Raw genomic sequence first — 14,285 nt, 5'->3', positions numbered from 1 at the left:
AATGAAGGGAGGAAGGAAGGAAGGAAGGAAGGAAGGAAGGAAGGAAGGAAGGAAGGAAGGAAGGAAGGAAGGAAGGAAGGAAGGGAAGGAAGGGAAGGAAGGGAAGGAAGGAAATGAGGGAGGGAGGGAGGGAAGGAGGGAGGGAGAAAGAAAGAAAAAGAGTTCAAGTACCATAGTAAGGATCACAAAAGACAAGGTAACTGCCACTAAAAAGGAGAAGAGTGCTTGGAGTCTCATTGCAAAATACAAAGCTTGCAACCAAGACAATCAGTCAATATTAAATATATTCTACATAAGAAAAAACAGACTTTTAATGAAATAGGATATTTCCAAGTATTTCAGATGAAAAATCTGTATCTGATTAGACATTTTAAAATGGAAATAAATGAGTCAAGAAAAACAAAGAAAGGAATACATATTTGTTTAATTTGAAAAAAAACACAAATTGATGAAATTTTTAAATGCATTTAAGGAGATATGAAAGCATTAATGTTTGTTTTTATTTTAAAGGTATTGGGAAAAGACAGAAATCACAGGTAAAGGGAAAAGGAGGATAAGGGGAAGTAAAAATCACTATCTTATATAAGTGTGCATGAGATGAAAAATATTCAAATAAGGAGTAAGGGAATAGGGTACAGAAACCGCATATGCCTCACTTTCCTTTGAACTAGAAAAAAGGTAGGTTAAATACATACAGAGAAGATTGAAGAAGTACATTAATGTTTATTAAACACAACAATGAAATATACGGGTACAGAAAGAAGATAGGGGATTTAAGGAGGAAGCTAACATAAGTAAAGAAAAAGCCTTAATCAAAACAAACTCCAGTGCCAGGAGACAGGAGGCATGAAAGAAAGAGTAAGAAGCTGTGATTAATGTAGAGCAAAAAGATGAGAAGGGAAAAGAAGCAGAAAATAACTTTCTCTATTTTAACTAAAAAATATTAGATAAACACCACTTTTGCTATCTTTCTCTATCTTCTTTTCTCTTTTTCTGTCTTCCTCTCCTTTTCCCTCTTCACAACCTGCTTTTCTCCTTTCACTCTTTCTCTTTGTCTTCCTTTCTTTCCTCTTTCTCTGTCTTCCTTCTTTTCCTTTCTTCTTTCCCTTTCTTTCTTCCTTCCTTCCTTTGTTTCATCTGTTTTAATTTTCTTCTTTCTCTTTCCTTCTTTTGCTCTCCCTATCTTTTCTTTTTCTCTCTCCTTTCTTTCTCTCTCTCTCTCTTCCTTTTTTACATAAGTAGGGGTATGGAGGATAAAAGGAAGAAATATAAAACAAAAGGATTGGAAAAATATGCATAAATGTGAATGGGATAAACTCATACATAAACTAGAAGAAAAAAATTGGAATCAACTACGGAACAAAATCCACTGATATGCTCTTTCAAAAAAAAACACACACATTTGAACTATATATGCAGAATGGATTTCTTATGTTTGCACATGGCCAATTCAGAAATGTTTTCCTTGGTTAACTATACTTCTTATAACTGTATTATTTTTTTGAGATAGCTAGGTGGCTCAGTGGAATGAGAGCCAAACCTGGAGGTAGGGGGTTCTGAGTTCAAATTTGACCTTAGACATTTCCTAGCTGTGTAACCCTGGGCAAGTCTTTGCCTAGCCCTTACCAATAGATTCCAAGACAGAAAGTAAGGGATTAAAAAAAATATATATATATATATATTGTTTTTCTTGGGGGGTAAGGGGGAGGTTTAGGGAATGCTTTTTTTTTAAATCTTATCTTCCGTCTTAGAATCAATACTGTGTGTTGGTTCTAAGACAGAAGAGTAATAAGGGCTAGGCAATGGAGGTCAAATGACTTGCCCAGGGTCACACAGCTGGGAAGTGTCTGAGGCCAGATTTGAAACTAGAACCTCCTGTGTCTAAGCCAGGCTCTCAATCCACTGAGCTACCCAGCTGCCCCCTAAGGAATGCTTTTTGATTATAAAAATATTATATAACTTAAAGTTATATGAAGGACTAGAGTAGAATCTATTATGCTCTGAGTAAACTAAAAAATGTATAGCAATTAAATCAGCACACAAGGTTAAAGCAAACAATAAAAAGAGATAAAGAGGGAAATTTCAGAACTCCTTAAGGCACCATGAATCAGAAATGAACCTCGTTACATAGATATATAAATCAAGATATATAGACACATCAAACAGTATAACATCTAAATACTTAAGTTAAGGTTCCCAATTTGGGGCCTATGAATTTGTGATTTTAATGTTTATGTAACTATATAATTGGTTTCCTTTGAAATCCCATGTATTTTAATTTCATGCATTTAAAAACACTATTGTAAGAAAAGAGCAAAACCAGATTGCCAAAGGAGCCCAGCACACAGAAGGTTAAGAATTTATTTTGTTTTAAAGAAAACACTAATTATCTTTCAGATAGAAATAGAAATTTAAAACTCTAATAGTGAGATATCTCAATTTACTTCAGTATAGGTAGATCCAAACAAATCTAACCAAAAGGAAAAGATGTAAGAACTTGAAATGGATGTTGGAAAAAATAGAGATGATGGAACTCTAGCAATTACTGAGTACAAAATAGAATAGAGTTTCCATACTTCTCAGCTGTGGATTATCTTGTGTTTACACAATTATTTTGATGTTCTCTCCCTCCCTCATTTGGACTGCAAGTTGTTCTAGAGCAGGGACTGTCTTTTGCCTTTTTTTAATTCCTAGCACTTAGTTCTATTCCTCTCACACAGTAGATGTTTAAAAATGTTTATCAACCGACTACTCATGGCATCTTTACCAAATTGAACATATATCATTGGAACATAAATACTTCAACAAAAATTCAGAAAAGCAGAAATACTAAGTGCATAATTTACTAACCACGACAAAATACAAATTATTTTCAATAAAATAATATGTATACGGAAAATACCATTTTATTTGGTGTTTGACAGATTTGAGAATATTTTTTAATTCTAAAAATGAGACTTAAGAATTCTAAAAGCAGGGGCAGCTGGGTAGCTCAGTGGATTGAGAGCCAGGCTTAGAGATGGGAAGTCCTAGGTTCAAATCCGGCCTCAGACACTTCCCAGTCGTGTGACCCTGGGCAAGTCACTTGACCCCCATTGCCTACCCTTACCACTCTTCTGCCTTGGAGCCAATACACAGTACTGACTCCAAGATGGAAGGTAAGGGTTTAAAAAAAATTAAAATAAATAAATAAATAATTCTAAAAGCACAAAAGTTTGGACCTTTTTAAAGTTGGAACAAATAACTCAAAAGCATCTCAGTATTCCTTGAGGGCATTATTTTACTGCATCACTGGGTAATAAATGTTCATAATAATGCCCCTGAGTCATCAAGAAAAGGTTAAATGATACTCCAAAGGATGCATTTATGAAGAAAGAGAAATGCATGATACATTCATTTTCCATTCAAATTATAATTTAATAGCTTTTGTGCTTTAACTAGTCATCTGCAGCTAATGGATAAATCAGTTGCTCAGCACAACCAAATCCTAAAAGTTCTGTATGGCTGAGTTTAACTTTATATAAATGAAATATGCCCTCGGGAAATGTAAAAAACGTTTTACTATTATTCTATTTTTAAAGAATAGTATAATGCTCTGAAGAGCTACTAAGCATGAAAATGATTTTATGTATGTATGTGAACCTGTGTTGAGCAGATATGAGGGGAATGACTGGAAAATTGGAGTAATTTGAATAGTAACAACATTAAGGAATCCTGAACAACCTCCAGTGATGGGCAAACTTTTTAAAGAGGGGGCCAAAGGAAAGGAAATGCTCATCTGTCAATCTGTTTCTAAGGCAACTCTTCTGAAGTTTCATTGTATCGTATCCTACTCATTGTATTCGCCAGATTAGGAGTGATGTAGTGGGGTCCGATAGAACATTTCAGGGGTCCCCCCCACATCTTTTCCGCTGGCCATAGTTTGCCCATCACAAGACCCAGACTGATATTATATATTTGCTATGTGAATTTCATGAATTATTCTTCAGAGACAGAGAGAATATTGACACTTTTACCACTATTTTTTAAAACTCCTTTTCTGTCTAAGAATCAGTACTAATTATTGGTACAGGCAGAAGAGCAGCAAGGGCTAGGCAGACGGTTAAGTGATTTGCCCATGTTGACAGCGCTAGAAAGTGGTCATATTTGAACCCTGGACCTCCATTCTCCAGGCTAGCCCTCTATCCAGTGAGCCACCTCACTGCCCCTATAACATTTATTTTGAAGAAAGGAAGAAATAAGCATTTATAAAGCATTTTTGTGACAGGCACTGTGCTAAGGGCTAGAGATTTAATCACAAGAAAAAAGGCAGGTTCTGCCCTCAAAAAGCTTACCTTCTATTGAGAGAAGACAATACACAAAAGGGAGCTCAAAGGGAATTTAAGAGGTGCATCATTCAAGGCTTTGAAGTTCAGAGAAAATTCGAAATAAGACCCAGATGGGAAAAAAGTGGGCTGAGCTGGACCTCCTCACACAATGGAGGTCCCCAAAGGAAATCCATAGGGAGTAGGGAATAAATTTTGCAAGAGAAATAATGGGGTGAGTAGGCTGCGGGTGGAGTGCGCTGCTCCAGCATGAGAAAGCCTCACACACTAAAGGAAGTTCCCAGATGAGGTAATGGTGAAGCAGACATGACTTTGAAGTCTAGAGTAAGTTAAGCACAAGGGCCAGCCAGAGAATGCAGGCTGGTCAGCCTGAACCCCTCCACACAATGGAGGCTCCAGGAAGAACTCAACAGTGGGAGAAGGAGGACATGGGGTGATGTGTAGAGGACCAGAAGGAGTAAACACAAATACCAGCTACTAAGGAAAACAGCAATTACAGGCATGTAAATCCACAAGCATTTCCTAGGCACCTACTATGTGCCAAGTACTGTGCTAAGCTTTTAAGGTTCAAAGAAAGGCATTTCTAAGCTCTCAAAACCCTTGAACTCTAATCAAGGGAGATAAGATACACCAAAGTGCAGTAGATACTAGAAATAATTAATAATGGGTTGACACTAGTATTAAGGAGAATCAGAAAAACATTCTTGTACAAAGTACTTTTTTTTAGTTAGGACTTGATGCTGGGAAACAGAGATGAGGAGGAACAGAATAAGTGCTTCACTTCATACAAATCTTTCCAGGATTCTCTGAAACCATCTCCTTTATCATTTATCATTTCTTACAGCCCAGGAGTATTGCATCACATTCATATTCCATAGGTTGTTCAGCCATTTGCCAATTGATGGGTACCCCCTCAGTTTCTAATTCTTTGATACCACAAACAAATCTACTATAAATAGTTTTGTACATATGGACACATATCATTTTATCCCTGTGAGATAAGACCCAATAGCCAGATCACCTTTTTGCTATAGTTAATTGCTTTCCAGAATGACTAGACCAGTTCACAGTTCCATCAAAAATTATATTAATATGTCTATTTTCCCAAACTCCCTCCTGATTTTGTCATTTTTCCTTTTTTTCAATTTATAGCTATCTGATGGACATGAAATAGCACCTCAGAATTGTTTTAATTTCTATTTCTCTAATTACTAATAATTTAGAGCCTTTTTCATTTGACTTGGATAATGTAGATTTCTTCCTCTGAAAACTGTCTATTCATATCTTTCTTTTTTTTTTAAACTCTTACCTTCCATCTTGGAGTCAATACTGTGTATTGGCTCCAAGGCAGAAGAGTTGTAAGGGTAGGCAATGGGGATCAAGTGACTTGCCCAGGGTCACACAGATGGGAAGTATCTGAGGTCAAATTTGAACCAAGGACCTCCAGTCTCTAGGCCTGGCTCTCATTCCACTGAGCTACCCAACTGCCCCCTATTCATATCTTTTGACCATTTATTTGTCATTTTTGGAATTGCTTTTTATACATATAATTCTAATAAATTCCTCACTTTGCCCTCAATATTTTTATTTTTAAAATAGATTAATGGGGGGCAGCTGGGTAGCTCAGTGGATTGAGAGCCAGGCCTAGAGACAGGAGGTCCTAGGTTCAAATCCGGCCTCAGACACTTCCCAGCTATGTGACCCTGGGCAAGTCACTTGACCCCCATTGCCTACCCTTACAACTCTTCCACCTGTAAGTCAATACACAGAAGTTAAGGGTGTAAAATTAAAAAAAATATATTAATAATGTTCCCTCCATTTCATTCTTGGAGATATTTTATAAAAATTCATTTTTAAATGTTTCTAAAGTATGAGAACTCACTGAAGAAAGTAGTTCCTGTCCAATTAGGTTTTTTTTAAGCCTTTTGCCTTGTTTCTCAGTGTCATTATCATATCTAATCTCAGACTAAGCTAAGCTGGTTCCTACTTGGAAAAGATATTGTCAGGTCTGTATGAGATGCCAGAACCATAGGAAATTATTTTGTTTGAATCAACAGATAGTATTACCTGGGGGGAAATAATGAATCAACATGTTGTTGGTTGCTATTAAGTAGTTAGAAGTGCCATATTTCAATTGAGATGTCAAATCTCAACCCAGCACACTTAGTCATCATTTTTTCCCTTTTATACCAAGCTTAAGCCTCACTTTCAAGTGCTAACTAATCTTTTTTACTTCAAGTGATATTCTTGAGCCTTGTTCTTTTACATAACTTCAATCAAAGTCTTCCTTTTTTAATTTTCTCCTTTTTCTTAGTACCCCTTATAATGTATAAGAAAATAATAGCTACTATATAGAGCAAAGATGGATGTGGAAGAACTTCCTAATTTTTTTCCTCTCATGGAGCTATCTATGTACTCTGACCTCTTTCTGTGGGTACTGTGCTCCAGCCTCTTGCTCAAGGATATGCACCTTGGTGAGATGAAACATCAGTTTTTCTATTGTTCCTGAGAAGTGGGGTATAAGGGGATATTGGCGAATTATGCCAAAGAAGATTAACAAGTGAGTCAAGAAAATCCACTCATTTGTAAACTATATAAAATGATCAAAGGTGAAACACTATTCATCTTTGATATTTATAAGCACATGGCAGCATGAAGATGAACTTGTCTGAGTTCCTGGTTAGCTTTCATCTTCTTTATCCTCTGAGCACAGCTCAGAAACCAGCAATCCTGAGGAAAATGGCTATTACTCAGCCTAGAGATTTCCAGAGTTCTGGAGTCAGGTGCCAGGTGCTCAGCAGGAAGTGACTTGCACAACAGTAACACTTCTCAGAGAAGAGCCCAACTTTCAGGAGGATCCTACAGCTGCCGAAGGAAAGTCAATATCTGGCTGGCCAAGGGATTTAGACTTCCTGACTTGATCCAACCGAGCAGGTAGGAATGAAATGTAGCCAACTGGACCTTCCAGGGAAATTAGACTTAGTATAATGTATTTGAGAGTTTTTTCCTCTATCTCTTAATTTGCAATCATGAGTCCTCTGTGCTCTAAGCATTTTCTGTGGCAGAGGAAAACAAATATCTGTGCTATTCCCAAAAATCATATTGTCCATTGAGTATCTTTTCTAGAAGAGATTATTATACTGTCATTTTGAGGAGACCCTAAGTATGAAACATAACTAGACTAAATTGGTGATTTTCCTTAAAGTCTCATGGTGGGGTGGAGATAGTGTAAGAGAGAAGACTCGGAGCTTTCATCTTTCGCTACCTGTAGGAGGAATACAGCTCTTTGTAAGTTCAGAGCAGAGTAGGAGGGTGACCTTAGGTCATGGGTTATTATCTCCATTTTATAGATGAGGAAACTGAGGCTCAGATAAGTAGGTGGTTGTATCTGACCACTGACTCACAAGTAGTTGTATCCAAGTGCTACAGTGTTACGTACACTGCTACAGTGTTAATGAGCAATAAAATCAAGCCTAGGGCTTGGTTTAGTTAGAGAAGTCTTCCAGGATTCCTTTCACTACACCACAGTGGCTCCAGGACATTGTTTTTTAGTAAGTATAGCATTATTCTTCTAATTTGGGTTTTTATTACATGTAGTTGGAAAAATAAAATATCAAAAAAATTAAATTAAAAAGAAATAAAAAGAAAAAAGTTTAGGTTTTTTATATAAGTCCTTTGTTTATCAGCAGGCAGTTATACTAGAGTTATAATATGATAAATTATTTTCCAATCTGAACTAATTTTTATTTTACAGGATTACAAGACACCAGCTTCTATTGTTAAGAGATGGTAAGATCATTCTTGAATTTCTTCACTCCAAGAAAAATGACTCAACATTTTTCAGAATAAAAGTTTTTTTAAGTCCATATTACTGCTTTTTCCTTGTAACTTTGATACACTCATTGTGTGTCAAAATAATTTTCCAAATCATGGAAGTACCAAGCCTTGCAAGAAATCATTTTTTCAATGGAAAAACTAACTCTCTTTAGATTAAAATTAACTCCTTTACATGCATTATTCTGCATTGCACCATTCTTATAATTGCTAGAAATGCAGAAAACATGTTATTAGAAACATCATGGGAAATGAATAGAGAGCTGGCCAGGAATCTAGAAAGATCTGAATCCAAATCCTGATTTTTACATGGACCGGCTATGTGAATTTGGAGAAATCATGTAACCTCATAGTACTCTACATAGCTTTCAAAGACATAAATTGTAGAAGAATTACCAGAGAACATTCTACTTTTCTATTGGTATGTCCAGTGCTTAACAGTGTTTGCACATAGTAAAAACTTTTAATAAATGCCTTATTCATTCATCCATACATTCAACCTGCTTTCTCTCTACACCTACAAAATTATCTCTATGGAAAGTAAACCATCACTCGACCTAGATATCACTGGACCAATCCAATAGAATTTCCCACATTTTGCAAAACTTTGAGAGCAGTACTGAACACATTCTCAAAGAATCCCAACCTTCAAAGTATAGCCCAGGTACCTATTAAAAAGCCTTGTTCTGATTTCTCTCCTGATATCAGCATTCTTTCCTCCTTAAAATTGTTTCATTTTGTTTTGTTTTGTAGCTACCACATCGCTGGGAATAGAATGGACTTAATAAATATTTATTGACTGATTTTTATTCACTGATTTATTGTGTTCACTTAATTAGGTTCAGGTCATATCCCATTAATAGAAAAACTCCTCAAAAGCTAAGCCAGTTTTGTCCTTATCTTTGCGTTCCTAGCATTGAACACAGTCCTTCATAAAAACTGATTGAGCTGAATTAAATTGAATTGAATTGACCATCTTTCCTGGTCATAAGCAGCTGACAAATTAATACTGCTTGGCAAGGCATTTAATTATCCTTGGCTGAAAATGCTGACTTACGCCCATCCCCATAGGGCCTTTAAAGGCATGTAACTAAACTCTGTATGCTCACCAGGCAGGACTTTAAAAACTTTCTGCAGAATAAGATGTTCAGAATTTCACTAAACAAGATAGCTTGCTGAATAAAGGGAAAGTAATTAACAAATAAATAATCAGACAAATAAATGAATGAAAAAATAAACAAAAACAAATCTCCTTAATTCATCAGCTATGAAATGTAGGGCTATTTTTATAGAGGTAAAGGAGGAATAGGTAAGAATATAAGAACCATGACATGTGTGGTCATTTGAAATGAAGAGAATTACTCGAAGAGATATACTCGAATACTTTCAAGGATAATTTGTAGGATGAGACTTTTTAAAAAATTAATTTTAAATTGAGATTAAAAAAAGATAACCCCCATGCTTACAAGAAAAACTAAAAGCAGAGCCTGCTATTATCCAGACAAATTATGGATTTTAAATACACTGAGCCAAGATTTTTAAAATATTTCAATGGAAAATTCTTAAAATCTAATATAATGAGATTTATAGTGTCTGGACCATATCATGACCAAAGGTAAAAGTGTCTGATCACTTCAGGCAGAGGAGATTAAGAGACTATTGTTTCATGCCTTTAATCTTGTCTGTGAGGTTTCTTTCCAGCAAAAAGTCAGCTAGAAATACATTATTGTTTCATTGACTCTGCTGATGTTAAACCTCCAGGATAAGGAAGAGTTTATCAGTATGTCAAGTTTAGGTAATCAGGCTTGGCTGTACCTTTTTCTCCACTACCTCACTACCTAATTTTATTAGATTTAAAAGTTACATACTTTAAAAAATTAATTCCCTTGGGAACCACTTCAATTTACAGATTACTGTGATTTACAGGGCAATAGATGTGTTTACAGAGAGTCTCAGCAATACCATTATTCTAAAAAAGCAAACAGGATGTGGTCTTAGTTGTAACTGACAAGTTTTTAAGGTAATAGCAATAAAAAACAAGAGCATTTAAATAGCACTTTATGTTTTTCCAAGCATCTCATTCTCCCACCAACAAACTTTGGAGGTGGGTAATATTACTCTTTGCCTTTTACAAATGAGGAAACTGAAACAGGCAAGGATGAAGTAAGTGATTTGAGCCGGGACACAGAATAAATATCTGATACCAAATCTGAACTCGGTTCTCCCTGACTTCAGGTATAGCACTACTCCACCAAGTGAGATGCCGATGGATGGACAAATATGTTATTAATAATAAGTGGTAGCAATATTACAATTCAAAGTTTGCAAAGCAGTTTCAAATGGTCACGAGAACCCTATGAGGCAACAAAGAGACTATTAGTACCATTTTACAGAGGAATAAACTGAATCACAGAGACATTAAGAGACTTACTCATGATCACACAGCTATTATACTAGGAATGTCAGTGGTCTAATGGGGAAACACTTGTGGGTAACTTAAATATTACTGGGTTTAGAGAAAGGGGAGAAGGAGGTTCCAAAATGTCTTAAAACTTATTTCCCTCTTACAGTGGCTACGAAAGATTTCAAAATTACATGAGACAACCTAGATGCTGTCTAGTTTGAAATAAGATAAAGAATAGCCAGAAAAAAAAAGATTCAAAAGGTTTTTTTTTAATCTAGCCTATCTTTATCTTGTGTTTCTAGGAAATCACCACACCAACAGGGATTGTTAGATGCGGTATTAATTAATTAGCAAATCAGAAATATCTTGGTGCCTGAGTACTGACATGATAAGGCTCTAGCCTGATTGAAGTTGGATTAGAACAATTTCGTATTATTGCTTGCTGAAAATAAACAGCAAAGATTGCCTTCACAGAGGGAGTAAGAGTGAAAAAAATTCAAGTCATTCAGATTTCTTTCCTTCAACAATTTATTCTGTAATTAATATTACAGAAGTTACTTTAAACAATCTCGTCTGTTTCTATTATAATACTTTCTCTGTTTTTAAAAATCTTTCACTCAAATAAGTGGATCAGAGTATATGCCGATTTTAAAGTCCTTTTCTCTGAAAAAGAATCAGCTATTTTTGTCATACAGACACATCCAGAATTTCAGAGCACTGCTGATTTCAAGGCCCTGCTTTGCTTCTCATAAAGCATACTTGACTGGCATCACCCTTTGTGACTTCACCACTTCACATCCTAGGTGAATATTGGCCTTCCTAGAGGAATTCCAGGATATTACACATTCTCTACTGATTCTTTCTGCTTTCCCCTGGGGGAGTGGAAGGGGAGAATCATCCACAGTGGAGTTCACTTAAGGATTTTTAACAAAGGTATCAAAAAACATTCTATGTTACCAATGGACTGACATCGTGAGAACCAAAGCATATTCTTATATGCAACACTTCCTTCATGCCTTCTTTCTCTAACGATTCATTAAAGGATTTTACTGTGCATCTAATGAAGATGATTTAAATAAGGGCTTTAGTTCAGGGGCTCCCTAGGTCCATGATTTTTAAAAATATTTTTATAACTGAATTTCAATATTGCTTCCCTCTATAATTTTATGCTGTGCATTGAGTGCCTGATTCTAAGGAATCCAGGTTTTGCCAGATTGTTAAAAGGAGCCATGACAAAAAAGAAAGGGCCAAGAGCCTTTTATTTAAAGAAGTACCCATGGATCTACCTACAACAATTTAGTGTTACTAGCCATACTTTCCAGAAATACATTCGTATTTTTTAAAAAGACTTTGGGGGGAGGGGGAGAATGAAGTATTATGTAAACACGTTTTTGCCAAAATCAAATTTAGATGTAAAATATCTTAGTGAAAAATACCAAGCAGGTCACGTTCATTCATAAATTGTACAAACGTCTCCTTACAGGACTTCATTGGAAAGTGTTTTGGCCTGGCAAGACCTTGAACATCCATCGAGAGAATAAAATTTTTTTAAAGGCAACACTGCCAGAAGACCACTTACTATAATGTGCTGATAGGGATCTATGCAGGACATTTTGGTTCCAGTTACAGCCAAACTTTTTCTCACTTCGAAGTTCCTTCTCAGGACTAGAGCTTCTTTGATTCCTGCAAAATAAGTAATTACCATTAGAGGGGAGGATCACAGATAGAGGGTGGATAGGCACTCCAATCTACACATTTTACAGATTGAGAAAACTGAGACTCAAAGTCAAGAAACAATAATAATCATGACAAATAATAGTGAACATTTATAAAGTGCTTACTAAGTGCCAAGCACTGTGCTAAGTGCTTTATTTATAACTATCTCATTTAATTCTCACAACAGCCCTGGAAGGTTGATGCTACTATACTAGCTAGCACTGATAGAGCAAAAGTTGCAAAGTGCAGGGCAAATATTATCTCGTTTGATCCTCACAATAACCTTAGAAGGTAGGTGCTATTCCTATCCTCATTTTACAGATGAGGAAACTGAGACAAACAGAAGTTAAGGGGCTTACCCAGGGTCACACAGATCGAGATAGGATAAAAATTCAGGTGTTCCTGGTACCATTCCAAAGCTACTAGATGAAAGCTCGGATTATTAGGATTATTAAAGTTCTTCTAGAACAAAGTTGCAGATTTAAGACAATGACAAATGAATGGCTTAGGCAATAAAAACATACTTTAAGTCACCAGGTATTAACTACTTTCTGTGCAATTTTAGTCACTAACCTGGAGAAGAGAAAGCATAAGCTATAGACATCACCATTGTGTTGCTACGTTTATTCAGTGAATAATAATTAATGTAATAGTCATCATAGTCCCAGTGCTTTTATTTGTACTTCCTAAATATTCTAAATTTTTAAAGTCTTTTAACAGCTTGTTTCATGGGAAAAGTAATGAAATTAGATAGGGAAAACTTTAATACAAGTTTTGATTCTATTACTTTGTAGTTCTGTAGACTTTGGAGAAGTCAATGCATCTCCCTGAGTTTTAGTTTCTTTGACTTCAAATGGGGATTAACTCATAAAACTACTGTTAGAATTAAATAAAACGAAGTATATCCAGCATTTCATAATTGTAAAGCATCACATAACTATAGATAATTAAAAAACAACAGCAATAATACCTAACTGAAACTAACATTATGATGCATGTCACAAAATGAAAGGAAAAAAACGTTTTCTCTTTTTTTAGACATATGCTAATGTGAATATGAAAATGTTTTGTTTGCCCTTGGTAATAACATTCATCTTGGACTTTAAGCTCTGGTTTTCAATATTGCCCTTTAATATTGTGTTTATTTCAAGGAACTGGTTTATTTAAACCAAATTAATTAAATAATGCCATTCTACTGCAATCTTACTATACTTTTCTTGGTTGCTCTCACAATGACTAAAATTGAACAGGGCTTCTTCATTCACTGAACTTGTCTGCTGATGATATCCTAAACTTGCTCAAGAAATCAGCTTTGGGGGGCAGCTGGGTAGCTCAATGAATTGAGAGTCAGGCCTAGAGATGGGAGGTCCTAGGTTCAAATCCAGCCTCAGACACTTCCCAGCTGTGTGACCCTGGGCAAGTCAAAAATTAAAAAAAAAAAAAAAAAAATCAGCCTTGAAGTCAGTGCCTTGCTTGCAGACAATGAATGACCCTTTTATTTCTAAGAAACAGTTTTGTAATGGAGTATGTTGTTATACCCTGTTATGTTATAACCATTTTTGTAACATCTTTTCAGAAAACTTCCTCATTCACAATTACAATGCTATACCTAAGAATTAGACCTTTATTTTAAAGAGCTATAGGAAAAATTAATTTTTAAAATCAGCAGCACAAAAAAGTGTTTAGTGGTGGTGGTGGTGGTAGTGGTACTGGTAGTATTCAAGAAAATTATTTCTGGAATTCTGGTGTGGAATATTATAATTCAACAAGGATTTATAATCTACAAAATAGTAGGAGAAAGCAAAAAAGAGCCCTGGAGTCAACTTATGAAAGGACCTGGACAAAAATTATACAAGTCATTTAACCTCCCCAGATCTCAGTTTCTTCCTCTATAAAATAAGTAGATGGGACTAGATGCTCTGTGGAATCTCTTCCATTTCTAGATCTCAGGCCGTGAGGCTAAAAACAAGATGAGCAAGCATATATGGGTTATAATATGTATCATT

The 14,285-nt window shown here is 35.6% G+C and overlaps 1 protein-coding gene across 1 annotated transcript in view; it reads right to left on the bottom strand.

The window, feature by feature from the left end:
* PLA2G4A (phospholipase A2 group IVA) overlaps positions 1-12,220 on the bottom strand; it is a 116,503-nt gene extending 104,283 nt beyond the window's left edge. Inside the window, exon 1 of the mRNA XM_044673635.1 lies at positions 12,143-12,220. Within this exon, the coding sequence (XP_044529570.1) occupies positions 12,143-12,175 (33 nt within the window). The 5' untranslated portion in view covers positions 12,176-12,220. The remainder of the gene's footprint in view (positions 1-12,142) is intronic.
* Positions 12,221-14,285: the final 2,065 nt, after the last annotated feature.

Source organism: Gracilinanus agilis, chromosome 4, assembly GCF_016433145.1.
Source record: "Gracilinanus agilis isolate LMUSP501 chromosome 4, AgileGrace, whole genome shotgun sequence".
Taxonomy (NCBI): Eukaryota; Metazoa; Chordata; class Mammalia; order Didelphimorphia; family Didelphidae; genus Gracilinanus; species Gracilinanus agilis.
The sequence above is the reverse complement of the archived record's forward strand: the minus strand, read 5'-3'. Positions and strand labels throughout refer to the sequence as shown.